Source organism: Aphelocoma coerulescens, chromosome 19, assembly GCF_041296385.1.
Source record: "Aphelocoma coerulescens isolate FSJ_1873_10779 chromosome 19, UR_Acoe_1.0, whole genome shotgun sequence".
In the NCBI taxonomy this organism is placed as follows: Eukaryota; Metazoa; Chordata; class Aves; order Passeriformes; family Corvidae; genus Aphelocoma; species Aphelocoma coerulescens.
In genome coordinates this window covers 2912434-2940106 of record NC_091032.1, presented here as the reverse complement: position 1 = coordinate 2940106, position 27673 = coordinate 2912434, and the positions used below count along the sequence as shown (strand labels likewise).

The following is a 27673-nucleotide window of genomic DNA, read 5'->3' as shown; positions in this document are numbered from 1 at the left end:
GTCCTTTGGATATCAGGGCAGCCAGCCTGGCCCTCAGCCTTCACTGTCCTTTGATTCCAGAGGTGCCTTCAGGTTATCCCAGAGGCCTCCCAGCTCACCTCCTCCCCAGTCCTGGAGCCACTGGAGGGGCTGAGCTGGGAACTTGCCATGGGAAGCACCGACTCAGTACAAACCACAGCGGGTAAACGATTACGGGTGCGATTGCAGCGGGAGTTCCGCTTCCCCAGGGCTTTAAGACAGAGCAGAGCTGTGCGAGGGCAGAGGGGAGGGGAGAGCGCCCAGACACCCAGACAGGCAGGAGCAGGGTCTGGAGTAGAATACTGCGGGCAGGAGCAGCAATGGGGGACACCTTCATCCGGCACATCGAACTGCTGGGCTACGAGAAAAGGTTTTTCCCCAGCCAGCACTATGTGAGTACTCAGCAGCATTCTGGCAAGTGAGGACTGTGGGCTGGCCAACAAATTTCCTTAGACAAATGTGACTGAGGGCCTAAAAGCTTCCTTTTTTAGGGGGTCATGGCTGATACCATGAGCTGGAGGCAGCCAGAGACTAAAATGTACTGAACATGCAAGACTTCGGGCACCTCCTTTGCAAGCTGTTGGTTACTTTGCAGGCTTAGAAAGGTCTTTTTCCTCTTTGTTTGCCACCCACCTGCATGTTTCCATCCCCTCTCTGTCCCTGCCAAGCTCCCCTAGTGCCCATTTGTTTGCTGGCAAATCAGAGCTACTTGCATTGGGGTGGTGGAATGAAAACACTCTATCTGAAACTGGACCATCCACAGGGCTCCCCGGGCACAGTGGGGTGTGGGGTCCCACTTGCCTGCAGAACTGCAGCCTCTGCTTTATCCCTCAGGTCTACATGTTCCTGGTGAAGTGGAATGACCTCTCTGAAAAGGTCGTCTACCGCCGCTTTACTGAAATATATGAGTTCCACGTGAGTCCTCCCGGGACACGTGGGCCCAGGGGTGGGGGGGTGGAAGGAGGGTGAACTCCATCTGAAATTGCCTTAAAGCAAACCTGGTTCAAAAGAGGCTTCTGGGTCCAGTCCTTCAATCTCTTTTGCCCCTTGAAGGTGGGAACCATTGGCTCTGTGTCCCTGGGCAGGTTTCTCCCAGTGCCGAGGTGTGGGATCCAGCCAACACATGCTAGTGGCAGCAGGGCGAGCACCAGGAAAGGAGGCAAGCTAGGGGCAGAGGAGTGGATGTCACAGAGTGTTCCCCTGGTGCCATCCTCACTGTCATGCCTGGCTCTGCTCTGCAGAAAGCGCTGAAGGAGATGTTCCCCATTGAATCCGGGGACATCAACATAGAGAACCGGATCATCCCGCACTTGCCAGGTGAGGGGCAAGCACCGTGGCTGGGGGGTGAAGAGAAATTGCAGCTAGCTGGGAAATTCCCTGGTGGGTTGAGCTGTGCTGGCTGCCTCCCATACAGGTGCATGGTGCAGTATTTCCTGTACACCAGGCTTGAAATCAAAACCCCAGAAAGGTCTGAGCAGTGGCAGTGGTTCCTCCAAACACTCAGCAGCCCCGCAGACCCCGTCCTTCCTCTCTAAAGACGGCACCCCAGAAGCACGTCCAGAAGCATCAGCTGTGACCTCTGGCTGGTGCAAAGTCTCTGGCTTTGGGGAGGCTGAACTGAGTGGAGCTGAGCTGAGCCCTCCTTTGGTGACACCATTACTAGGGTTGGCTTAAAGCCCTTATGGAAACACAGATACTTTGTAAGAGGAAACAATGCAATATGTCTTCAATGACAGGGAATGAACTCCTGATCCAAACAGCTGACACTGTTCCCCAACAAGGTGCACGTCAGAAAACTTCCCCATTTTAATTTCCTGCTTTAAAGGAGGCAGAAGGGAGCCTGAGAAAGAGCTACAGGTGTGGTCGACATCTCTGGAGAAGGAGTAAGCCTGCACTGTGCAGCAGTGTGGGTGCCACTCTGGGGGGGCTCTGTTGCAGCTGGACTAACACCACCACCATGCTGGGCCTCTTCCAGCGTGCTGCCTCCACCATGCTGGGGTTGTTCAAAGCATCCTTATTCCATTTGAGAAACTGAGAGCACTGGGGACCAGACAGCTGTCAGACTGCTGGGGGGGCATGGGGTGCCACCGACTGCACAAAAGCACCCCCATCATGCGGTTCAGTACTGCTGGGGGTCAGGATTGCCAGCAGTATCTTAGAGCTCTGGGGTCAAGAACACCATGACCAGTGGGATGGGAGGATAAGTATAGTTCCTCGGCTGCAGGCTGGTTCCCGAGCCCCTTCTGGTGCCCCAGTGCCTCTGCTGTATTTGTGGCCCAGCAGTTGGGCTTAGTCTGAACACACACGTAGGAGTTACCCTAAAACTGACATGGGGTCAAACAGGATCATTTCTGGGCTTGCATGAGCTGTGCTCACGCAGATCTTCACCTTATTGGCACAACTCAGCCATGCAGCACCTTGGGGCCAGACCCACTTGTTTTCAGGGCAAAATTAATGATTCAGAGCAGCATGCTTGGGAAAGTACTAAAAACAAGGCTCTCTGTCTGCTTTTTCTGAGCCCTTTTTCCTCTCCCACAGCCCCAAAGTGGTTTGATGGGCAGCGCTCAACTCAGAACAGGCAGGGCACACTGGCCGAGTACTGCTACACACTGGTCAACCTACCCCACAAGATCTCTCGGTGCCTGCATGTGGTCAACTTCTTCAAGGTCCGTCATGATGACATGAACCCTGTCACAGACAGCCAGTGAGTCCAGCTGCATGCTATTTTGAGGGAAATCCTGCATTCCTGGCCTTGGGTGCTGGCAGTAGCCTGCAGGAAGGGTGTCTCTGCTGATGGGTAGAGGTGGTTGGCATTGAGCTGCCTTTGCTCTGACCTGTCTAGGATCAAGAAGCCTGAGGTCTTCCTCCTGCCAAAGGATTCCAAGAAAAACCCCACTGGTAAGAGGTCTCAGAGGGCTGCAAGTGGCTGCCTTGGCAGCAGCAAAGCCTGCTGGGGAGTGGGGTTGCCATCCCATGGCAGATACCCCATCAAGGGCATGATCGCTGTCCCAGAGCTGCAGCTGCGGGGAAGCCAAATCCTCAGGGGGAATGAATCTCTGTCCTGAAATCCAACTGGTTTGGGGCTGAAGGAGGCTGGGAAGGCAGTTTGGGCTGTCCTGGGGCTGCTTTTGGCCTGCCTGAAATAGGGTGTTTCTGGGTAGGGGGCTGGAGGAGGGAAAATCCATCACTTCTCCCATGCAGACATCACGGGTCCCATTGTCCTGCAAACGTACCGAGCCATCGCTGACTATGAGAAGAGTTCCACGTCTGAGATGTCTGTCAAAGCTGGGGACATGGTAGATGTCGTGGAGAAGAGCGAGAACGGTATGTGTCCATCCCTCTGGAGGGCTCCTGAGGGCCAGCCTCCTCCCTGCCACAATTTCAGCAGGAATGAGTACTACCCTTGCATCTTGTGTCCCAACACAGCATGTGAGCTAGTTATGGCAGTGAAGGCTGAAGGATGAGGGGCAGTTCTAGAAAACTGTGCAACGTCCTGGACATGCCTCAGCCTGTGAGGCTTCCTGCCCAGCAGGAACAGGATGAACTGGTCAAGTTCTCTGGTTGCACCATGTCAACAGAGACTGGCCCCAGCACTGTCCCTTCAACAGTGACAGGACATGGAGATGCCTGCACCGGCCCTGGCTGGGGCAGACCTGGTGCCAGTCCCCACAACACTCTCTGCTCTTGCCCATGGGTGCTTTCCTTGCAGGCTGGTGGTTTTGTCAACTGAAGAATAAACGAGGCTGGGTCCCTGCTGCCTATCTGGAGCCAATGGATGGTCCCGATGAGTCTGAAGAGCAGGAGCCTAACTATGCAGGTAAAAAGTTGGGGTGACCAGGGTGTGTGTCAGAGCACAACCTGCTGCAGCTCTCCACTGAGCTGGCTCACTGCAAAGCTGGGCAATTCAGACTGAGCAGGATCACTGGGCAGAGAGATGCTGCTGTAGGAACTGCCAGGAGGGATAAATCTCATGGCTTGGTGTTTCAGTGTCAACCTTGGGAGCTTCCCATGACCTGCAACTCAGCATTAGATTTGTGTTTTGGCAGATCACAGATGTGCATCTTTACCCAGTGGCCATGCTGAGCTGGCTGGGTGAAGGCTGAGGTGCTGGCTTAACAGAACAGCGCGGTGCAGCATCCAAATCAGGTGCAGGCGTTCTCGAGGTCTTCGCCTCTGTGCTGTCCTTGTCAGGTCCAGCCCCACTCCCTGCCCCGTGCATTGCCCTGCCATGACAGCAGGGCTTTATCACGTGGAGCAGAGAGAGGATCCTGCAGACTTGTGCCAATTGCTCAACAGGCTTCAGCTTTGTGGGTTTCACAACTCTGGAACAGGCTCTATTAGCACAGCACTTCCTTCTGCCTTATTTCACCACTCACATTCTGAACACACTTTCCAGCAGAGATAGGTGTGCTTCCTCTGCTTACACCCAAAAACTTTCTTCTGGAGAGATGGTGAAGGGGCTGGGATGAGCCATAGGCAATGTCAAGACTGGGGGAAGTCTGAATCCAAACCTGAAGCACCCTGAGCCTTGCCTAAAATACAGGGTGCTTCCTAATGCTCTGGTGCCTCCTCTTCTCAGTGGCTGGGGAGGTTGAGCCCCTGTCCCTGGGGTGTAAGCACATGATCCACCGTCCCCATTTTGTGTGTAGGTGAGGCATACATGGTCTGGAAAAGCTACACTGCTGTGGAAGAGGATGAGCTGACCCTCAAGGAGGGCGATACCATTGAAGTCATCCACAAGCTTCTTGATGGCTGGTGGGTCATCAGGTGAGAGAAGCCAAGAACGGGTCAGGCGAGCAGCATTCAGGCAGAGGGACGGGAGCACCCCTGGTTCTCCACATCAGGGCCTTGAAAGCCATGGCCTCTTTGGTGCCACTGCCCAGCACTTCCTTTTGCAGGGCTGCTTCTCACAGCCTGTTCTTTGCCAAATATTAAACATTGCAGCTGGAGATTCCTCTGCTGAGAGCTTCAGAAATATCCAAGAAGGAGGAAGATGGGGGGAAAAAAAAGCATGTTATTTTGCCTCTAATTGTTCTGGCACATTTTGCTTTGCAAAACCTCAACTTTCATCCCAGCTGCGAGAAACATGAGAGGTAACCCACATGGCACCAGCGGGGGACAGGCATGAGCCATGAATCATGGAATGTCCTGAGCTGGAAGAGTTCCGGGCCAGGTTGGACTGGGCTTGGAACAACCTGTTCTAGGGAAAGGTATCCCTGCCTGTGGCAGTGGATTGGAATGAGGTCCTTTAAGGTCCCTTCCAAACAATCCATTCTGGGATTCTGTGACCACCCACAAGAATGATCAAATCTCCCTCCTGGATTGAGGAAGTGGTTGCAGAGTCACGACTGATGTAGCTTTGTGTTGCACTGCAGGAAGGATGAAACCACAGGTTATTACCCCGCCATGTACCTGCAGAAAGCCGGGGAGGTGAACACCTCTGTGAAGAGTGAGCAGAGGAACCGGAGTGCTCCTCCACGGAGGTAGGAGAAGCTCTGTGTACAGGGCAGAAGAACATCTCCCTCTTCTTTGAGAGAGATGAAATTAAATCAGACAGGTTGTTGTGGTGTCACCTGCTTGCCCTGTCAATGAGGAACTGCCTGGAGAAATGTAAGCAGGGCAAAGACAGACCAGGACTGTCCCTCCACCAGCTCTGTGCTCCCTAACTCCCACAGACACCCCAGCATTGCCGATGCAGGGCTCCATGATCCTTGCTCCAACAGGTCCTCCCATCAGGTGTATTTCTCCTTGTCCTTCTGCAAAGTTTCTTTTCTGGGCTAATTTTGTTTAATTTTCAAATTGGCTGTTTTCTTATTTCCTAAGTGTGTGCACTGAATCTTTCAGAGGCAAGGAGAGATTTGACTAAATGGAGCTGCCAAGTGGCCTAATCTAATGGGAGGATTTGAGCTAATGTAAGGGATTTTATTTTGATTAAAAAGATAAAAAGCAATAACTCATGAATTCCAATGCAAAAAGAATGGCTAAAAAGGGCAGATCTTGCTGCTATCTCTTTTTTTCTGCAAGAAGACACATCAGGCTTGCTATAAAGTCTCTCCAAATCCAGTTTTGCTGGAGCATGGATTGCATGTGAGACAGTGTAAAATGGTCCATATCCATCTATTTGAACACAGTGATGGTTGCTGATAGCCCTGGGGGAGATGAGGTGGCCTGTTCCAAGGACAGTGGCTTGTCACCCTGCCATGGTGACTGCTGCCTCCGTGGCACTGGCAGCCAGGCCAAGCCCTGTTGCAAAGGTTGCCATAACCTGCTGTTACAGGCAAGAGCTTTGCTATGACATGGGGTCTGTGCTCAGACCAGGAAGCAGCTGAAGGCAGAGAGGCACATTTCTTTGAGAAGAGCAGGAGGACAATGACATGGGGTGGACATCAGGAGCCACCTCACTCCTGCCATGGTACTGAAGACAAAGCAGGGGCCTCCATCTGCCTGCCCAGGGACGGTCCCCAGTGCTGGGGGTTCCCCTGTAGCAGCCCCATGCTGCTCAGCCCTTCACTTCCCTCAGTAGTTTCTCTCCTGTGGGTTTAACACTGCACATCCAGGTGCATGCTGACACACGCCCCATACTCCATTCTCCTCACCCTTGAGCATCAGGGAGCCATGCCAAACCCCACACCAGGGACCTCAGTTTTGTAGCCAGGATAGGTGCTGTATGTTCCTTCATCAAAGAGCTATAGATCACATCTGGGGCTTTCTTGGATAAACCTCATGCCCATCTCATCCTTCCAGTCTTATGCCCAATCTTCCTCACCATCCCCATCATTACTTTCCAGACTTGTGTTCAGGGTTCATCCATCAGTGTTTGCTTCCAGAGCACCATCCAGCTGCCTCTGAACGTGTTGTACATTGTGTCTCACTGATGGCTGCCCTCAAGGGCTGGCATCCACCAGGCAAAACCCAAAAGCAGAAATTGGGGTTTGGGTGAAGCACAGGAGGAAGTGTGGGGAAAGAAGTGTGTTGTGTGAGAGCTGCCAGCATGAAGACTGAAAGTTTTATTTCTCACTCCTCACAGATCCACCATCCGAAATGTGAAGAGCATCCACAAGCAGGGCCGGAAGCAGATCAGCCAGGAGACCTATAGGAGGAACAGCAAGAAGTACATCCAGAAGCAGCGGAACATGCGGGGAAATTCCCAGAACAAGGCCAATGTTATTGGTAAGTCTCAATGGAACTGGAATCCTGCAGGCATGGCCCGTGCCCCGCACCAGTGCTGGCAGCTGGAGCAGGATGGCACGCTGAGGTCACACCATGCCCATCTGCCCTTTTCCTATGGGGAGAGTCTGTGCACGGAGATGTTTCTTTCAGTGAGGTTTCTCACTCCTGGCTATAGGTGACACAGAGCAGAATATGCTCCTGGAAGGAGGTCAGCCCACATTTGGGACCTGTGCTTTCCTTTGTGCACCCAGCCTCCCCCATGGTGCCATTACCATTGCAATTGCCATGCATGTTAGCTGTCAGCAGAGCCCCCAGAAGGAAGTGTTGCATGAAGAATCATAGAATTACAGAATTTGGTTTCAGTAGGAAGGGGCCTTAAAGACCAATTCGTTCCAAGCTTCCACTTGATCAGGTTGCTCCAAGCCTCATCCAACCTAGCCTTGAACATTTCCAGGCACAGAGCAGCCACAGTTTCTTCGGGCAACCTCTGCCTCACTACCTCCACAGGAAAGAGCTTTTTCCTAACATTTAATCTAACCCTGGCCTCTGTCAATGTGAAGCCATTGCCCCTTGTCCTGCCAGTTCAGGCCCTTGTAAAAAGCCTCTCTTCATGAAGAAGGAGAGGGGTAGACATTGAGGTATACCCTTTAGATCTGGTAGTCCCCATGACCTTCCCAGACCTAAAGATTGGCTTCCCCTTAGCAGAGTTCCCAGCTGGGCACTGGTGGGCCCATCCTGAAACCATAACCTGCAGGAAGACCATTTACATGCAGCAGGGACAGGAGAAGAGGCAGGAGCTTTGGTGGCCATTATGTAAGAAGCTGCTGAATGTTCATGAGGGTGGTGTGTGGTGAAGAGCTCTGACCCATCTGGACATCTTCTTTACTTGCAGTTGAGAAAAATGAGCCAGAGGGCAACAAACCCAAGGCTCAACCTGCTGTTCCTCCCCGTCCCAGCAAAGACCTTATCCTGAACCGCTGCACCGAGAGCACACGGAAGAAGATCCTGTGAGGATCTGTGAGCCCCCACACCATCCACCCAATGCTTCATCTCCTCCAGCTCCTGCGCAGCTGGGGCTCGGAGCCAGACCAGGGATCCAGGTGGTTCTGGCAGCCACCACAGGCCAGGGAGGCTGCTGGCCGTACCAGCCCAGCCCAGCACAGCACCCATCCTCATCCTCCATCGCGGCCAGCCCAAGGTGTCCTGGTGGCACTATAAGGAAGGACCAACCCTGCTCTACCATCTCCTTACAGCCACCAAGAGTCCTCATCTCTAGATGCCCTTCTATCACCTCTTTATATTTTGAATTATTTTTGTGTTTTCATCAATAAAGTAGAGACACTTGGTAGACCCTGAGGAGCAGTGTGGGCGTGGCGGCGGGAAAGGTGTTTCTCCTGGGCAGATATTGGGCAAGGGTCTCTTGCAAAAGATGCTGGCAGTGAGGAAATTTAGTTTGGGGGATGAAAGGACAGCAGCTTCCTCCTGGAAGTTGGTTGCTTGGCTCCCTCAAGAGGAAAGCGAGGGCTCGATGTTGGGACAGGGCTGCTCCACACAGGGAATATGGTGGGACGGCAGGATTTGGCTGCCACCACAGCCAGCCCTGTCATCGCTGTGCCAGATGGGGCTGGGTTTGGGTATGATCTCAGTTTGGGTTTGGAATGGGTCTGTGTCTACATCTAGGTTTGGGCCTGAGTTTGAGTTTTGATCTTAGTGAAAGGAATGAGAAGGAGGCGTCTTTGCAAACAAACCGTGTGTCTGCTGGTAGATAAAGCCAGATACTGAGAGGTGAAAGAAGCAATGGGAGGAACCATAAATTCCATAGGAATTCCACTAATTGACACAAACTGTTACTCACTCCAGGCCGAGCTAAATCCCTGGACCTAGAGAAAAAGAACAGAGACACAAGGAAGAAGAAAAGGGGGGCAGAGACACACATTAGAGAGGGGGTTTGTATTAGGTGGTTCAGGAAGCCTGTACCTCTCAAGTACCTCAGCCAATGGGGGAAGAGAGAAAGAAATGCAGCTGGAATATTAGGATAAAAAGGAAGCTTCGTCCTCTAACAGCTTGAGAGACCCCATGGGAAATACCCCATGGCCTCTCCCTTTATTCAAATAAAGTTACAGGACTCCTCTGTGTCCTTTTTGGACATAAACCTCTGGTGTTTCTGGATTAATTTTCTTGACAGTGGTTTGGGTCTGGGTCTAAGCCCATATTAGGGTCTGGGGCTGTGTTTAGATTGAGGTGTAGGTCTGGGTGTAGGCTTAGATTTGAGTTTGGGCCTGGCTGCAGGCTCAGGTCCGGCGGCAGGTTCAGATCTAGCTCAGGCTCTGGGGGAGTGTGGGCCCACTGCAAAGGGAGGTGTGGCCCCTTTAAGAGAAGCGCGCGCCGCCGCCGCCGGTCGCGTGCGCGCTGGGGCGGTGACGCCGCGCGGGCCGCGTGTGAGAGAGCGACAAGATGGCGGCGGCCTGAGAGCAGCCATGGCGGGGGTGGCGCGGCGGCTGCTCTGCAGGGGCCTGGGCGTGGCGGCGGGGCCGCCGAGAACCCGCCAGCTGCGGGAGGCCGAGGAGGCCGCCCCGGTGTTCCAGTACGCGGGGAAGGCGGCCAGGCGCAAGGACCGCGTGTTCGTGTGGGGCTTCAGCTACTCGGGCGCCCTGGGCGTCCCCAGCTTCGTGAGGCCGGACGCGGGCTGGAAGAAGCCGCGGCGCATCCAACCTACCCCGTACCGCCTGGAGACAGAGGAGAAGGTGGGCCTTCATAATAAAGTAGAGACAACGTGTCCCCCTCCCCCGGCCTCCGGAGCCTGGTCAGGGCTTAGCGCAGCCGAGAACGGCGTTAGTGGATCGGGTTTGAAGGCTTTGCCATGATTCTGTGTTTTTTATCTATATAGTGGTATTGCTTGGGAGGATTACTGTTTTAACTGCAGCAGCATGTAGTTTAGAAAATATGTATTTGTAATTTTGTCAGAGGCATTAGAGAGCTAGGGTCTGAAGAGCATTTGCCAGATAAAATGGGCCTCTTTCAGTGGGTCCGTGGCTTCTCCCACCTGACAAATGGGACGCTTGTGTTGAAAATCACGTTATTCTTTTGCCTACGTGTTTCACGCGTGCTCTGCTGTCTAGTGCGGAGAAAATCAGAGCATTCGTAGAGTATCTTGAGTTGGAAGGGACCCGGGAGGATCATGAAGTCCAGCTCCTGGCCCTGCTCAGGACACCCCAGCGATCCCACTCTGCACCCGGGAGACTTTTCCAAACGCTCCTTGAGGCCTTGGGATCGTGACCATTCCGTGCCCGACCACCCTCTGCGGGAAGAACGTTTCCCTGATACCCAATCCAAGGCTTCCGTGGCACAGTTCCTGCGGTTCCCTCGGCTCCTGTCCCTGGTCCCAGAGCGGAGATCGGAGCTGCCTCTCTGCTGCCCCTCGGGAGGAGCTGCAGGCCCCAGTGAGATCTGACCTCGGTCTCCCATTTCTCCAGGCCAAACAAACCAAGTGACCACCGTTGCTCCTTATGTGGCTCTTATTCTGGGCTTTTTTTTTTTTTTGTCAAAAGGAGTAAAACATGTTATTCTCTTAATATCTCTATGTCTTTCTGGGTTTGGTTTGGTGTTTTTTTTTTAATCTGTGGATGCAGGTCATCAAACAGGTCTTTCTGTGGTGTTGTGTGGGCCAGGATAACACAGAAATAAAGATGTATGCACACAAAACCAAAATTGTAAGGCAAAAAGGTTGGACCTGAGTTTTCACCATTGTGTTTATCACAGAAGACTGTTTCTGATAATTTTTGCAAAACCATACATGTAATGAATTTGGGCTATGTGTGCATGTAGCTTAATGAATGAATGCTGATGAACAAGTAGCGTGGAGTGAAATTTGCTTTTCTAAGCCACAGTTTCTAACTGAATAGTGTGGGTTTTGTCTGTCTTCAAAGATCTCGTCTGCTGCCTGCGGTTATGGGTTCACACTGCTGGCTTCTAATACCAGAGACATCACCAAAGTGTGGGGCATGGGGCTCAACAAGGATTCCCAGCTTGGATTCCAGAGAAGCAGAAGAGATCAAAGTAAGGATTTAAGTGTTTTAAAAACTTACAGATTAGCACTCCTGTATGCCTGTGGTACAGGAAACTTCATGTGTTTGGAAGTGTGAAAAACATCAGGAGGCTTTGATGCAGTCCCAGGCTGTGCTTTATTTTTTTTAAGCAGATCTTTTTTCTGAAATTTATCTGTGTTTTTGTGTGTTTTGTAATTGGTCAGTGTGTGCCTCAGTTCTGTACACTGCACTTGCCAGTTTCATCCAGACAGGAATGTAGCTATTTATTCTGCAAAGTGTGATGTTGGTTAATTTGTGGCTTTGAATCTATAGTTTGATAGTAGACACAGTCTAGTTAATAAAGGTATTTTGGCAGGACAGTTTGCTCACTTCGGCTGCCTTTACACTTAAAAACTAAAGTCCTTTAAAGTCCTCCTTCCCTCCCCAGTTAGTTTTTTTTATACAGTCAGTGGGGGTTTTGTGAAAGCTGTAGGGTTTCTTTTAAAATTATTTTAATAGCAAGTTGCATTTTGAAGGAAAAATATGTTTTTCAGTCACTTTGTCTTACACCAGGATCTCAGACTCGTTTAAGATGATGATTTCTGTGCAGAACATTGCCACCTTCCACCAAAGACAGATAGGAAAAACACAAACTTTCCTCATAGAATGGCTGACTGTGTAGACATTCTTCCATAAACAGTTGAGGAAAATCACAATAAAAGCAGTTTTTCTCATTATGGTGTATAAGCATGTAAATCTCTGAAATTAGGGTCTGTCTGATATGGGCAAAAGATTAAACTTTGTGGAGAAGCAAAAGAAAATTTCAGCTACAGTGCAGCATGTTGAGGTTTGAATGGTGCTGCTTTGTGCTGGCACACTGGGTAGTTCTCTAAGAGTGTGTACACAGCAAGTGTGTGCTTAAACAGCAGCTGCAAAATGCAGGGGCTGCAGAAACTTGTGCTCACTTCTGCTTTTAAAGGTTTCAGCTCTTGGTGGGTCTTAGTTCTGTACATGCTGATGTCTCAGGAATATCTTGCAATTACGTTGTTTTTCATCTGATCTGGAGATTATTTTTGTCAGAGAATCCAGAAATAGGTTAAATAGTTTTGCCGTTCAAGCTGTGTTAAGTAAGAGTGTGTGTTTGGCAAGATTGGTTGAAAATGTGTTGAAGATCTTTGGGATTGCTACTGCTCCATATTTAATGTCCCCCAGGCAAGTTTTCTTTTGAGATGTTTCTCTCATTGCTTTGGTGGCTGCTGCTTCCAACACTGTGTTGATGTAGATGCTTCATTTTCAAGGGAATTTGCAGCCTTCTGACTTTTAGATGGTTGTATCCAAACTAGTAATATTTCACACTCACCTCCATGTTCCTTAGGCACCTCATTGTCTCTTTTCTCCAAATCCCCTCAGCTGTCAGTGATGGTTACTACAGATCCCAGTAGCTTGTGTCTTTCTGCTGAAGGGAACAGAGAGAGGAAAAAGGTTTTTTGCTTTGTGACTTCCAAGTGTTTCTAGACATACAGAGAGTTGGCTGCCTTTTAGCTCCTGCTCTATTGCATGGCAGATGCCCACCATTGGCAAGCTACCTGTCCTCACATCCAGTAGTGTCTTACTGCAAAAGACCATGTGTAGCTTTTTTAATTTTTTTTTTTTAATTTGGGTGGGGGTTTTTTTGTTTTTATTTTTATTGAAGGCAGCGAGAACCAGTAAAACACTGCTGCCTGTGTACAATACTGCTTTGGGTCCTCTGGGATTTGATTTCACCTATTGCAGTGACTTTGAGATCAAGGCTTTTTATCTCCCCTTGAACTTTTCCCTAGCTTGAACTTTTCCCTAGCTTTGATTTATGTTTTACTGTTCTTCCCCCTCCCCCCCCACCCCAGTTGACTGTAACTGGTTAAATGTTCTTCAAGTTGCTAAGTCTTTTTAAGGTACAGCATGTCATTTTTCATAAATGTTAGATGTCTCATTCCCTATGGGCCTAGCCTGTAATCTACTGTTCTTTAAATACGAAGCACTAAAATTTTTTTGTTCACTTTTCCTGATTTTTGTGATTGTTGCTCTTGTACCTTGTTTGCAATATCCCCAGCTGCACAGAATACTTATTCATGATGTTAAGCTCTGGTAATCCAGCTGTATTCACCAAAGTGCTTGAACATATAGATGAAAGTATCAGTTTCACAATTCTGCTACCCGAAGCCTTAATAACATTCACCCTCTAGGTATGGTGGACTTTTGTTTAGGCAGTGATTATTGGCTTTAGCTGTCTCCATGGCTTTCACCTTCTTCCTCCCTCTGTGATAAATCCCTGTCAGCCTCTTTGGTTAGTATCTTGGCTTTCTAAAATGCATCTGCTTTTATAACAAAGCAGAAGTGAGTGTGTGAATGTACAACAGGATCAGCAAATATATGTTGAATTTACTTTGTGGAAGCCACTGACTTAAAATTGTTCTCCCTTTCTTAAGCTAAGGGCTATGAATATGTCTTGGAACCATCTCCAATTCCATTACCGCTGGAGAAGCCGCAGCAAACTCGGGTCTTGCAAGTGTCCTGTGGGAGAGCCCATTCCCTGGTCCTGACAGATAGTGAAGGAGGTACAGTGTTGTTTGTGCTGATGATGTCAAGGGATGCCTGGCTATGCTTTTACTAAAAGCTTGAAAAAAATTGTCTTCTGTCCTTTAGAACTAGATCCCAGGTGGGCTGTCTGCACTGTAAATGGGATGCAGGCAGCTGTTGGCCTGTGTGGGATTACTTCTGCAAGGGAGAGCTATGAGCTCTGCTTGGCTCAAGTTGTAAATGTGCTGGGAGCTTTTTTACTACAAGATGTGTTTCTCTAGCCCCAGGCCTGGCTGACTGCAGCTTATCTTGTTCACTCAGATACGGTTTTGAACACAGATTTGGGTGACTGTGCTCGTACTCTTGTGTTACTTCCCCTTGAAGCCCCAGAGTGCTTTGTTTATAAAAACAATTAAATAATTAATACTGCCTTATAGAGAAGATTCTGTTCGTGGATTGTCGCTCCACATCTCTGGGAACTCTCTGGTGCAGTGGCTTCAGTGCTGCACCGAATGATCCAGTGCAGCTTCTTAGTGGGTTAGCTGGTTGGTTGGTTGATTCACACTCTTGTGGAAATGCTGATCTGTTTCTGAGTCTCCTTGACAACGGCAGGATGAACTAGGCAATTCCTGACAGACATTGGGCTCCAGGTACTGCTGCTGTGCCTGCAACAATACTGCTGGGTGTTGTTGGTGACATTGGATTCAGTCACTTTAATTCGAGTGGACTTACTTTGAAAAAAGCTTGTGCCAATTTTTTACGTTGCTGTGCTCTACCTTTCAGACTTAGAACCACATGAAAATATTTTGTGGACCTGAAAAGAGGCTTTTGGGGGATTGGGCAGTAATAAAACTAGTGTGTTTTATCATTGGTTTTCAGTTTTCACAATGGGAAACAATTCTTATGGACAGTGTGGCCGGAAGGTTGTTGAAGATGAAATTTACAGGTGAGAATTCAAAGATCCTGAACTTTGTTAATGTTGAAAACATAATTGCAAGAAAACAGCCGTGCAGAAAAGCCTGAAGGTGGAAAAGGTCTAGTAGTATAAGCATGCCATTTAAGATTAAGGAGTCTGAGAACAGGCTTTTGTGCTGCAGGTGTCATACAAGCGGCTTGACTTTGAACCCAGGCTGGGCACTAGCACTCTGCTGACCACATTCACAAGACAAAAGAATGTCAGCATGGGACAGTTCTTGCAGGGCATAGTCAGAGAACCCAGCCTTCATAAATTGCTTGAGGTAATTGGTGTTATAGTTGGGCTTTCTCCCTTTAGCTGCTCAGAGTGCATGTGCTGTTCCTCAGGGTGTTAGAAGTGCCATTTAGGAAAGAGGCATCCTCTTGTTAAGTCTCTGCTGCAACTGCCTCTTGAGTCTGTAGTGCTTTTCCTTGATTGGGTTTTTTGTGGGTCTCACCAAAGCATATGCTCAAAGTGCTCTGTATGATAGAGTAAGTGAATAGTGGGAATATGTTGAGTTTCTGATTGCCTAGCAGGACCAAAAAAAACCTCGTTCATTGTTCTGTCTGTAATCCAGAACACTTGGTCAGTAAAGTTTGAGAAAATAGCTGTAATCAGGTAGCATTTGTTAGTCTTGACACTGGAAGTCAGTCATTGCATTGTTCATAATTCCTGGTATTGTGAAAAAATGACAGGGATGTTAGCACTACACTGTACTCTGAGATGTCTGATTTATCTCTAGTTAAGTGTAGTGTTTATGTGGGTACTGCAGTATTTCATAGTGTCTCTGCTCGTTCTAGACTAGGGACTGCCTTTGAGAGTTCCTCCTACCCCCAATTCCCACAAGAGCTTATATTTAAAAAGTGACAGTTCTTAACTTCCTAAATAAGAGAATGTAGAATTATGTTCCTTCTTCGTGCAGATATCTTGCAGTGAAACTATATGTGCACAAATTTCTCTACTTGTGATAGTAAAGTGGCTTTCAGTAGAGGCAGGTTACCTTTGTGTTTTTCAGTTGCAGTCTTCTGAAATCCTCTGTGTTGCCTTTTCTCTTCTTGGTGATTGTTTGGTGTCCAGTGGAAGCCATCTCATTCATCAGCTGAAGGAATTTGACAGCAGAGTTGTCCAGGTAAGAGGATCATCTGAACTCAGTCCTGAGAAGAATTGAAAAAAGCTGAACAGCTGAGCTCAGAGGGTGGCAGCCATTGGCTCGAAGCCAAGTTGAAACCAGTAACAAGTGCTATACCCCAGGGATCCGGGATCCAATCCTGTTTACATTTTCACTAGTGATCTGGATCACAGAGTGTTCCATCAGCAGATAGCAGATGATGTACAACTCTGAGGAGTGTCTTTAAACCAGAGTGATTAAACCAGAGGGTAGTGCTGCCATCCAGAGGCTGGAGAAATGGGCCTACATGAACCTCATCAAGTTCAGCAGTGGAAAGGGCCAGTCCTGTTGCTGGTGAAGAGCAATTTCAGACACCACCATGGGCTGACTTTCTGGGAGGCAGCTGTGTGGAAAAGGCCCTAGGGTCCACCAGGTTGACCATGACCCAGCAATGTGCCCTTGCTGTAGAGAAAGCTAATGATACCCTGGGCTGCATTAGGAGGAGTGTTGCCTGCAGGTCAAGGAGGTGATTCTTCCTTTCTGCTCAGCTACACTTAAGAGTACTGTGTCCATTTCTGGGCTCTCCACTCCACTACTCTCTTCCTGTCGTGATTTCTTGTTCCCCTTTGTCACTTTTATATTGCTTAGGAGATTGAATTCTGTCTTTGCCTTTTCAAAAATGATGAGATGTGAAACCATCCACTTAGACTAGCCAGCATTTCTCTGGGTCAGGTTCCTAGGAGAGCAAGGGACTGCAGGGCAGCAGAAAAACCTGCCATGGCTGCAGTATTCTCAGGCACAGGAGCAGTTTCTTGGTACGTCTGTGGCCCTGTAGCCATACTCTGTGGGCAAACAATGCTCCCGTTCCAAGGAAGGGTCATTGATTTATGTCCACCTGATGAGACTGTGCTGTGGTTCATCCTGAAACTGTTTTGAATTAGGCTTGTAAACTTCTGTTTGGACTTTTCACTTTTTTGTTTTTTTTTCAGGGGGGTTGAATACTCTGTACCTGTTTGTACTTTGATAACAGCAGTTATATGCTTAATATTGTTAGTCACTCTCTTAACTTGATGATTAAATCCCTTTAATCTTTGGTTAATTTTTCATGGCTGCTTTTGAATGGCTTTTTGCTTGGCTTTAATGCATGCCAAGCCTATGGCAGACATGATGGCTAGTTCAACATAAATGTAGATTTGAGAACAGCTGTGTGCCTAGAGCGCTTACATGGCAAAGAATCCATAGCAGTTCGTAGCTGGCATCAAGAATCGTGTGGTTAGCATCCTGTGAAGGGAGAGCTCTTATTTACTCTCTTCTGTTTCATTGTGTTGTACTGCTGAATCGAGCTTTCTTTCCTTGTTTTGGATCTTAGAACAAATTGACTGTAGCACCACTTTCCATAAAGAAAATTCTGCTGTTTTCTGTGTTGTATCTTGTAGTTCTTGGCCCTTCCTCTAGAGCCATTTGATCAGGAGAGAAAGGTCAAAATCTAAACTGATGGACATTATAGAGGTTCATTGCTCAATTTATCTGCTGGTAACACTTCACTAAATAAAGTCTGAACATGTGACCTTTCCTGACTAGCTCTGACATTTTGTTTGTGTGCAGGTTGTGTGTGGGCAGGACCACAGTCTGTTTAGAACCAAGAAAGGTACAGTCTATGCATGTGGATGGGGAGCTGATGGACAAACAGGTAGGAACTCAGCTCAGCTTGCTTTTCAGGGAACTGATGAATAGAGCAAGCTGTCCTAATTGAGAAGTTGTGCTGTGTATTTGTCATGCATGTGTGGACAGAAAGGGGCTGCTACGTTCCCACGTGTGTAGATGGTTTCAGTACTCTTGTGTAACCAAACTGAGACAATCCAGTTCAGTTTTTGAAGACCTTTAGGATGCTGCCCTGGCAACCCAGGCATGCAGTCGGAGGAGGGTGTATCTGCTGTTTAAAGCTTCTGACGGGATGTGGAAGTGACATGGGCAGCTTTGCTCTTCAGTTTGGTGATGGAATTTGCCTTCCTGATTCTTGTTTCAGGATCTGTTCTGCTCTTTTGAACTGATGAGCCCTTTGGTAGCTGCTGCATGTTTTAGCATGGGATTCTTGGGCAGGCCCTGTTCATGGTGGCTTTTGCTTCAGAGAACTTCCTCCTCACAATCATTCCTACTGTTTATTCCTTTTGCTGCTCCCAAAGCTGAGTTCTTCCCATGATTCTTTCGTACCAATATACTGTAACCCAGCTTTCTGTCACCTACATTCTGGTCTCTTCTCCAGGCAGCAATTTGTCATGTAAAGCATTTGCTTCCCAGCCTCTTTTGCCATCTCCCCTGCTGTCTAACTGATTGCACTGTGCTGTCACTCATGGCTCTCCTTGGCAGAAGTCAGGATGCAGCCAGTTTGTGAAACTTCATCTCTGTTGGGATATCTGCCTGGATTGGTTATTGTTCTTCAAGCACTTTGGTCCGTGCAGACAAGAGATATGACACTCTTCAGGGTGTGATTGTGTGAAGTTGTTGTGTACTCCAGAGACATGGCTTTGGCTAGTGGAAGTGGTGTTTGTGGCTACTTGTCTGTTGCAGCTGGTAATTAAGGAGTATGGACAGAAAGATTTATTTCAGAGGAAGGGTGATTTTGTTATAACATGACAAAAGTGGTCCTATGCAGGCATTAAAAGTGTGTCTGGAAACAAATTCTTCATAATCTCTACTTTTTTTTCTTTTCAGGTCTTGGACACTATAACATCACCAGTGTTCCTACTAAGTTGCATGGTGACATTGCTGGAGTAAACATTATCCAGGTCTCTTCCTATGGGGACTGTTGTCTGGCTGTTTCAGATGAAGGAGATGTCTTTGGTTGGGGAAATTCAGAATACTTGCAGTTGGCATCTGTCACAGAAACCACACAGGTCAGTTGACCTGAGGGTGTGTTTTTATATGTTTCAGTTCAGCTGCTGTACACAGAGTTAAAAATTACATGCTTCTCCCTGTTCTGGATGCTTTTGACAGCAGACACAAACATCACTAGCAGGCTGCTTTTACCTAATCTTACAAAACCGACCTGACACGTTTGTGTAGCTTTAGGGGGCAGTATGTTTCCCTGCTCTGATAGACAAAGGCTTGTGTCACCTCACCCCAGTTTGTTAGTCCAAGAACTCCATGTTCTTTTTCTCCATCCCATGGACTTTGCACCAAATTGAGACCCAGCTCAAGTACTTTGGCTAATTTCAGGACAGGAATTAGTTTTTTGGCTGGCTAATGTAGGATTTCAAGTGGTCCTACTTTGAGCATAGTGCTGGCCCTTGGAAGTCCCTTCTAGCCAACCTGTACGCTGGTGAATTTTTCATGGACATCCTTTGTGGATTTATAACTGAGTCCTAAACAAATTCCAGTGTCTCACAGATAAGAGGTTTTTTTTGAGCAAACTTACATGGGGCATTGGTAGAGTGCTGACTTCACACTAGGCATTGTACTACTGAGGTAACTAGGCAGTTGGTGTCATGTTACAGCTACTTTAGGAAATGGAGTCAGGAAATTAATCAATACTCAAGCTACTCTTGGCAGAAGGCTAAGAGCAGACAATTGTATTAGAATAGCTTTAGCAAAATTTTAGAAAGCTTTGTTTCCTGTGCCTCTCCTGATGTAACCTTAATGTAAGGCTAAATGCTGAAACCCATAAGGCCTGAGGACAACAATCAGGTCATGCAGTGTAGCAGTTTTCCTGGCAGGGTGCATGATGGAGGTCGGTGGCATCTGAAATGGGTGAATGACATGTTTGCCAAAAATGAGAGTCTTAGCTAAAATATAGATGCAATCCAAAGTGTAGAATGGCAGAGCTGTGAAATCAAAGATTGCTCTTTACATATGTCAAGCTGTGTATGTATCTGTTGTGTTGGACTATACCAAGTAAGTGCAATTTGCTTCAAGTGATTTTTCCCTAGTATGTTAAAAAATGCCACTGCAGACTGAATTTTAGTGATCTAATCCACTGTGAAAACTTGAAGACACTCTCACCTATTGACTTCCCCATTGTGTCTGACTTTAAAAGCCAGGGATAAGAAGCAGGTATTAGTCATTCCCAGCCTTGTTGCCATCCATGTAAGCTTTCCAGTAGGTAACTTTTTCTACCTTGTCCTCGCCTTAATGAATTTCCAGTAGTTTTTTTTTTTTTTAAATTTTGGGACATGCACTCATTATTCAGGCAATAAAGGTTGTATCAGGAATCCAGTGTATGTAAGCTTTAACCAGAACTAGAGAACAGGTTAAAATGTATATCTAGTTTGCAGTTTACCTTGTCTCTAACAACTCTTCTGCAATCTTGTACAGGTGAATGTTCCCAGGCATTTGCCGTTCAAGATTGGGAAGATAAAGGAGGCTGCCTGTGGAGGGACTGGCAATGTTGTGCTAACAGGTGAGTTAGTGCAACTTTAGTGCAAGGCTGCCTAACAGGTGGATTGTGACATTATGAAACCAGTATCTTGTTTTCTGGAAACAGGGAGATACTGGATGTTATGTGGAAAGCTGGGAGCCTGAGAAACGTGTGATTTAAGAATGTACTAGAGAAGTTGTTTTCACTAGTGCAGAGCACTGCTTCCAGTGTGTGCTGTTGTGAGCACTTCTGCAGACTAGAGCAAGAGCATGGCAGCTGTGTGCTCTTCTGATCTCTTTTGCTGGTCATACGGGCCTATAATGAGTATGGATATAGGGAGGAAGTAGGGCAACACTTGAGAGAAAGCAGAACCCTTCAGACTCCTTATGAATCCAACATGTTTATAAATCATGAACTACGATGGAAAGTAGAAAGTTCTGAGAACAGTGAAACTGTGCAGCAGGTCCTCAGGGACTGTTCTTTGGACTGTTAGTGGTGGGGAGCATAGCTGGAGGGTTGCTGCATGAAGGAATGAGGGAAGGGGTTGTATTGCTTTTTTGAAGGATTATCTCAAGGAAGATGTTCATATTTATAATGGAATTATTGTGATGACCAGATACTTGAGCTTCTAGTATGAAGGGAACAGAGCTAGCTGACATAGAAACTTACTCTTTCTTATGCTGTCCAACTGCTGCCTTTCCCAGCAACCCAGCTTAAGGCAGAATGCCAGGCAGAGTGACAGCCAGCTGCTGGTTTGGGCATGTGTCAAAGGAGAAAGCTGTGATTTGCTTGCATAGCTTAGGAAAAAGTTGAGGCATTTGGATGGGAATGCATTATTTGCAGATTTTAAATAATCAAAAAGTGTTAGACTGAGCTGGAAGAAAGGAAAATATCCCTTTGGTTCTGGTTAACTCTTGGCCATGGCATGAATTTCACAAGCACAGACTTTGTTACAGAATGTGTTCTTATTGTAATACAGAGGAAGGAAATGTTTTTGTCTGGGGATATGGAATTCTTGGGAAAGGACCAAACCTAATAGAGACAGCAGTGCCAGAGATGATCCCACCCAGCCTTTTTGGCTGGTCAGACTTCAGTCCGGACGTCTGTGTTGCTCATGTTCGCTGTGGACTCAGCCAGTTTGCAGCGCTTACAAGTAAGTTTCTCGTCCTACTACCATGGAGAGGTCATGTTGCTGTGTTACTTGCAGAAAAGAAAAAAGAAAAAAAAAACCCAAAAAACCCCCCAACCAAACCAAAACAAAAAAAAACCCAAACAAAAACCCCCACACCACAGAAAGTGCTCCCATCTTTCTTGAAACTGAAGACACACTGGAATGCAGCATCAGGGAGCCAGACAGCACATTTACAGGTGTCAGCATGCTTTCTGGCATATGTTGTGTGTTAACTTATGCTTTCATTAAGAAAGTGTTATTTGTCCAAGACAAAAAAAAAAACTTTTCTCAAACAGAAAATCCAGAAGGTTTTTTTCATTTCCCTGTATAGAATCAGGGAATAGAATCAGTCTGCTGCACTTTAGCAGCAGCAGAAATTTATGTGATAAATGAACAAACTAAAACAGTCTAAGTGAAGCTAGATACCAGAGTTTCTTGACATTTCTGGCCAACTGAGTTAGCAGCCACAGGTGGGCAGACCCAAGCATTTAATATGCAAAGAGTATGATACTGTGCCCTGTGCACCCTGTGTGGGTTCCCAGCCTTTGAAGGGTTTGAAATTTGAAAGTCATTTAACATCAGGCAGCAGTTCAGAGATCCAGCTGCCAGCAGGGAAAAGTGCCAGGGCTGGGTCCTTTGGGGCAAGTGGTATGTGTGACACTGTCAGTTTGGTTGCAGGGTGCTTGTAAGTGGGCTCCCCTTGGTATTCAGAAAGAGTTAGAAATGGTGTTCTGATTGCATTGTTATTTATATAAATTGTTATATGTTATGTTATGTTATGTTATGTTATGTTATGTTATGTTATGTTATGTTATGTTATGTTATGTTATGTTATGTTATTAGATTGTATTTTGGTTGTCTCTGCTGTGGAGCTGATCCAGACACTTCTGAGATGTGTGTGTTTTCCTGAGGAGCTTAAAACTCTTTGACTCTGTTGAACACAAGTTTTTGCTTTTCTCTAGCTGTCATTAGAAGGTCACTTCTGTCAGGCAGTCAAATAAGCAGTCCCTAGGTGATGGCTTGGGACAGCTCTCACTGCCTTGCTTACCGGATTTGCTCTGCTGATAGCTGATACAGATCAGCTGCAGTTGTCTTAACTTTTCAGCACAAATTATTCACTTCACAGATGATTCCCTGGAATTTCTGCTGCTGCACTCTTTCTTGAAATAAAATTCCAAAGCAAGTGTTGTCAGAGGGAGAAACAAAGACTTGTGCACAGAACTTGCTTCTTGTACTGCTCATTAGGCATCATTTTCTCCAAACACAAGTACATTGATTGTACCTTGAAGCAAATCTAGTAGCTGTCATACTGCTTGTATAACCCTGTGTACTCCCAGAAACACTGTAGCCACATTTGCCAGCATCACAAATAGAATTCTTCCTTTTTAATGACTCAGTTCTTTTCTATTTTTTTTTATCCTTTGTAGACAGAGGAGAATTGTTTGTATGGGGGAAGAATCTAAGAGGGTGCCTGGGAACTGGAAGAATGGAAGACCAGTATTTCCCGTGGAGAGTAAGGATGGTGGTATTAAGGCCAAGAGTACATTCTTTGGCTAGTTTTTATTATTCTGAGGAAAAGGACTATCATTTGCTGTGTGGTTTTTTGCTGCAATTTGCTGTATTGAGTAATTCTGAAAGAAGTGAAAGCCTAAAATGACTGTAGAAGTGCTTTGTTTCCCAGAGGTCCTTGTGTAGCCTGCTTGGGGATGGAGGTATTCAGTAAACCTTTTAGTCTGCTGTGCCAGTAATGATTTCGAATCCTAAAACAGCATCTGGTGCTGTGCCACCACATCTAAACAGTTCTCATCTCCTTCTGTCCACCGTCATCTGCCTGCTACCCCTACTTCCTTCCCCTTCTAACCTGTGCTTCTCTTTGTATGTGCTGCAAAGAAAATCATCAGTATTGGTCATCTGTCCAAATCATTACTCACCTAAATTAGGTGAACATTTTGGTCTGTAGTGGCTAGAGGTCCACATAGTGGTGGGCTTCCTTCCCACCTGTGGTGGTGGGTCACTGGGCTGACTGTCAGGTTACAGTAGGAGATCCTTACTTAACCGTATTCGTAGCTGTTTCACAGTGCTTCCAGTTCCACTGCTTCCTCCCAGGTGGCTCTGAGAGCCAGACTCATTGGATGTAGAAGAGTCTTTGGCTCTGGAGTCCAGCATTCAGTCTAACAGATGCTCATGGTCTTCAGGAAGGCCAAGTAGGAGATGAGGGAGGCAATCAGTTGGACCACCCTGGAGTCCCTGTCATTGTATCTGAACTTGCAGTAAATGTGCTTCTGTAGTATGCTTTCTTATTTGTTTAAAAATGAACAAAACCAGACCAGCTCTGGAACATTTGCCTAAAATCACAGTGCTGTAGCTGAGTGGAATCTCTGAATTCACTTCCCCAGATGTGAACATTGGGGGTTATGCTCTTTCAGACAGCCAGCTCCTGTCTGACAGTACTGTGGCAATGTGCTGGGATCCTTGTCTGTGACCTCCTGCTCTAGAACTAGCTGCTGTCCTCTCTCCTAGCTCTAAGGAAAATGTCGCTTTTTTAGACTCTGCTTTCCTGAAATTTGAAGTCACTTTTAAGTGAATAAGCTGTAATTTCAGGAGTGAGGCGCTGCTCTCTTAGCATCAAAGCACAAACTGCCTTAGGCTGAGTTGAGCCTTTGCCTTGTTCCAGTTCTTGCTGATGAGAGAAGAGGCAAATCCCTGTGGTGTTTGGGCAGATCCTCTTCCTAATGTCTAGATTATGCTCTGTTCAGTCGTGCTGCTTCTGCTGCTGAACAGATGGGCTGAGGCTACAGTCTCCTCACTGTCTGCTAGTGAGCCTGCTCTTCTTTCTCCTTCCAAAGCTTTATGTGCTTCTGTGAAGGAGAAAGAGGAATATTTCACAGCTCAATGCACAAGCCTGCCTGGTGCTGAATCTTGCTCTTTCTGTGCTTTTAAGTTGGCACTTGCATTGGTACAAATCCCTGTGAAACTAGCTGGCATGTTGAGCAGGGGGAGGATGAGAAATAGGAAGTATCAGGTGCAAAGTACCAGCTTGATAAATAACCCACTCTCATGTGTTTCATCCAGGTGACTGTACCCGGTGAGGTGGTGGATGTGGCATGTGGAGTTGATCATATGGTAAGCATGGTCAGGTCTTTTACCTAGGAATGCTGCTGGGCCTCAGCACTGTACCAGGGCGATGCAGGGACTTGGTGGCGATCTTGGGAAGGAAGATTCTATGAAACCAAGTGACTGTGAGCAGAGACAGCCATACCAGTGTCTGGGTTGTTGTCATCCCTGCATCATTGAAATGCTCTGGCCTGGCTGCAGGAAAGAAGCACGTTCCCCAAGGAGTGTGGAAATGCAAGGAGTGCTCTGACTCGTTCGTGATGAGCTCTCAGAGAACCTGAGGCCCAGCCCCAAGCTGGTGAGCCCCTCTGTGCATGAAGAGCATCTCCTTTAAAGAAGACTGGCATGGGGTGAAATCTACAGCACAGGACATTGACATATGGACATTTCTTGTCACCAGCTCTGGAGTGTCAGTGTTGGGCAGAGCCAAACTATTTCTCAAGGGAAATGTTGGGTGGTTTTTTATTACTATTTTTTATCTGGAAGAGAGGTCATGCTGGCTATTGAAGCCCAGCACAGCTGTCCTCACTGGCCACCCTCAGCTGCACTGTGCCCAGGCTGTTGTCCTCTGCAGAAACTGGATGCACAGGTGGTTGTACAGCCCTGGCCTTGAGGCAGTGATGTTTCTATGGACTGTTAAAGGCTTTCTGTGTTAGTACTAAAGGCTGAACACCAAAGGAACACTCCTGTTTGCAGGAGTAAGTACAGCAGGCTCTCTGTGCTGCAGGAGGGCAGATGGATGGTGATGGAAGCCCATCTAGCATATTGAGGGAGGCTGGAAACAAAGTCCCAATCAGCTACCTGCAAAATCAGTGCTCAGGCATGGATGTGAGCAGTGCTCACCACCCCTCAGGTACCTTTGTCTCTTTGTGCTGATCACACATCACGGCCTTTGATTTTTTTGGGGATTCCCTACACTCTTTGTTTTCAGTGGTATGGTGGCTCTCAGTTACAATTCGCTAGGGTTTTCAGGATTGCCTAGCAGGAGGAGGAGTCTTAATGGGTAAGAAGCAGAGCTTCATTCCTTGGTACCTTCTCAGCAGTAAGCTGATAGAGGTGGGATGCAACAGCTGTGTGTATCTGAAGCAGGCACTTACCCAATCTCACACCCAAGCGTGGGAAACTGTCTCCTGTGAAACACTCCAAACATCGGGCAGAGTTGTGCAAACTATTTTGGTGAAATCTAAGCTAGTAGATTTTCAATTAAGTGATTATAAAATCTTTAGCAGTAGTAATAGGAATATTCTTGAACGTGATCTGCTCATGCATTGATCAGATCTGCATTTAAACTGCTGCATTTTGGTTCACACTTATGTGACAGGAAATCACTTCTGTCAGCTGAGCCACCTCCATACCTGCAGGACTGATAGTGTTGTAGTCAGGCATTGCATCCATGGCCCCAGGGGACACCACATACATTTTGGCTTCATTAGATGAAATTCTGTGCCAAAAGCCTGTGTGTAAACTTTACCTTGATTAAATAAGTTTTGAAGGGCTTTGCATAAAATACAGGAAAGGTGAACCAAAGTACAGGGAAATAGACACATCTCTTGAGTTGTTGATGACGTTCCTGTGTAACAGGTATTTCTGGGTGGGTTGAGGCAGAACAGAAAGCTACTCTGAAACTGGCAGACCTTCACTGCTCTGAACTCCCATTTGGTTGGCTTTAATTTGTACCTGATTCTACATGCGACTCGGGCAATTTGTGGTGCACAAGCATGGCTTGTTGGCCTCATGGGAGTAGCTATGCCCTTTCAACTTGAGGAGGCTTATTAAACCATGGAGAACAAAAACTGGTAAGAAAGGTGTTGCAAACAATTCTTTCCATGGATGTTGCTGTTGAGGTGGGCTGATTAGTGCTGGGCTCTCAGCTGCTCTCATTCACAGCTGTTAGACAATGCACCTTGGGGCTGGGCCTTCTGAAGAGCTGGGTTGAGTCTTTGTGTTGCATTCTTGCTGTGCAATAAATTGCAAATTCTGTGTGTTAATGAGATGCCAGTGAGGTCTTCAGCCCTAAATAGAAGTGTTGTATGACTTAATGCAGGCGGGGTGTTTGTGCCTTCGTTATAGTGGTTGTGGGCATTCTCAGACACGTTGCTTGGTGGGACCAAGGTCAGTGGCAGTGAGGGCAGTCTGGCAAGCACCAGCACTTACCCATGTTTTGTTTACAGTGTGGGGGGAGCATTTTGATCTTGGCCAGGTGCCCCCCAACCTGCTCTGTCATCCCTCCTCCATTAATAGGACAGGGAGAGAGAATCTGAAGGAAAGCATGTGGGTTGGAACAAGGGCAGGGCCTTACCTGTTACCATCATGGGCACAGCAGACTCATGTTGGGGAAATTATTTTATTGCCAATGAAACAGAGCAAGGTAATGAGGAATTAGTATGTCTAAACAGAAGTCTAACAGTGCCTTTCCCGCACCTTAACCATGCCTTTCCCAGAAGCCCTTCTTCCCAGGCTTTATCCTGCTCCTGATTTTTCTGCCTCCTTCATCTCCTCTGCTGACCTTTGTATCTACATGGTTGTCTGTTACAGATTCTTATTCCTTTCTTTTGGCTGCTGCTGTGCAGCAGTTTTTTCCCTGTCTAAAATACAGTTCTTACAGAGCTGCTCCTGCTGTTGCTGATGGGCTCAGTCTTGGCTCAGAAAATGAAAATACCCTATTCCCCACCACACCCCTTGCCTGTTGAAGGCAGATCCAACCTGTGTGGCTTGTGCTCCTCCTGCAGGACCAGGGCCATACAGGAGCCCAGCCATGCAGGGGTAGCTTCAGGTCACTACACTGTGAACTGCAAAGCAATTTCGCATCATTTTGTCCTTCGAAGTATGGCAAAGTAGACAGCCCAAAATATACCTGCATCCCTAAATGTACCTGCAGTGAGGGAATGTATGGGCCAAGGATGCACATGGGGAGCAGCTCAAATTAGAACTCGAATAACCTACTGATTTGGCATTGATTACACAAGTGATTTGCGCTCAGATCAGCACTGCACCAGCGTGTTTGGCTTAAAATAGCCCAAAAGGGCATCAGGACCAGTCCCCTGGTGCAGAACCTTGTGCATGAACAGCTCCAAGCACTGCAGTGGCCGAGCAGGGTTGCCACAGTGGCTGAGGACTGGAGGAGCTATGGGTGAGAGGTTCAGGCCCAAGTGCACCTGCACAAGTTCAGGCCTCCACATCCCACCATCCCAAGGGGTCCTTG

At 47.3% G+C, this 27673-nt stretch overlaps 2 protein-coding genes across 3 annotated transcripts; both read left to right on the top strand.

Moving 5' to 3' along the window:
* Positions 1-273: 273 nt before the first annotated feature.
* On the top strand, positions 274-8525 carry NCF1 (neutrophil cytosolic factor 1). The gene is made up of 11 exons (XM_069033603.1): positions 274-410; positions 853-933; positions 1260-1335; positions 2557-2722; positions 2861-2916; positions 3220-3342; positions 3728-3835; positions 4668-4785; positions 5394-5501; positions 7046-7188; positions 8081-8525. The coding sequence occupies exons 1-11, from the start codon at positions 339-341 to the stop codon at positions 8197-8199; spliced, it is 1170 nt and encodes a 389-aa protein (XP_068889704.1). The 5' UTR covers positions 274-338; the 3' UTR covers positions 8200-8525.
* A 1102-nt stretch (positions 8526-9627) lies between these two features.
* On the top strand, positions 9628-26459 carry RCC1L (RCC1 like). Of its 2 annotated transcripts, XM_069033291.1 has the most exons (11): positions 9628-9932; positions 11115-11244; positions 13679-13807; positions 14649-14715; positions 15802-15853; positions 17438-17522; positions 18545-18726; positions 20144-20228; positions 21166-21339; positions 22785-22870; positions 24430-26459. In XM_069033291.1, the coding sequence occupies exons 1-11, from the start codon at positions 9666-9668 to the stop codon at positions 24505-24507; spliced, it is 1335 nt and encodes a 444-aa protein (XP_068889392.1). In that variant the 5' UTR covers positions 9628-9665; the 3' UTR covers positions 24508-26459. The 2 variants fall into 2 exon arrangements, with proteins under 2 accessions (XP_068889392.1, XP_068889391.1); XM_069033290.1 differs by having other exon boundaries at positions 22785-26459.
* Positions 26460-27673: the final 1214 nt, after the last annotated feature.

Coding starts and splice junctions, on each gene's coding strand:
- RCC1L (XM_069033290.1), top strand. CDS start 9,666: ATGGCGGGGGTGGCGCGGCGGCTGCTCTGCAGGGGCCTGGGCGTGGCG. Junction 14,716..15,801: donor GTTGAAGATGAAATTTACAG/GTGAGAATTCAA, acceptor TTTGGTGTCCAG/TGGAAGCCATCTCATTCATC. Junction 18,727..20,143: donor CTGTCACAGAAACCACACAG/GTCAGTTGACCT, acceptor AATCTTGTACAG/GTGAATGTTCCCAGGCATTT.
- NCF1 (XM_069033603.1), top strand. CDS start 339: ATGGGGGACACCTTCATCCGGCACATCGAACTGCTGGGCTACGAGAAA. Junction 934..1,259: donor CTGAAATATATGAGTTCCAC/GTGAGTCCTCCC, acceptor TCTGCTCTGCAG/AAAGCGCTGAAGGAGATGTT. Junction 3,343..3,727: donor CGTGGAGAAGAGCGAGAACG/GTATGTGTCCAT, acceptor CTTTCCTTGCAG/GCTGGTGGTTTTGTCAACTG.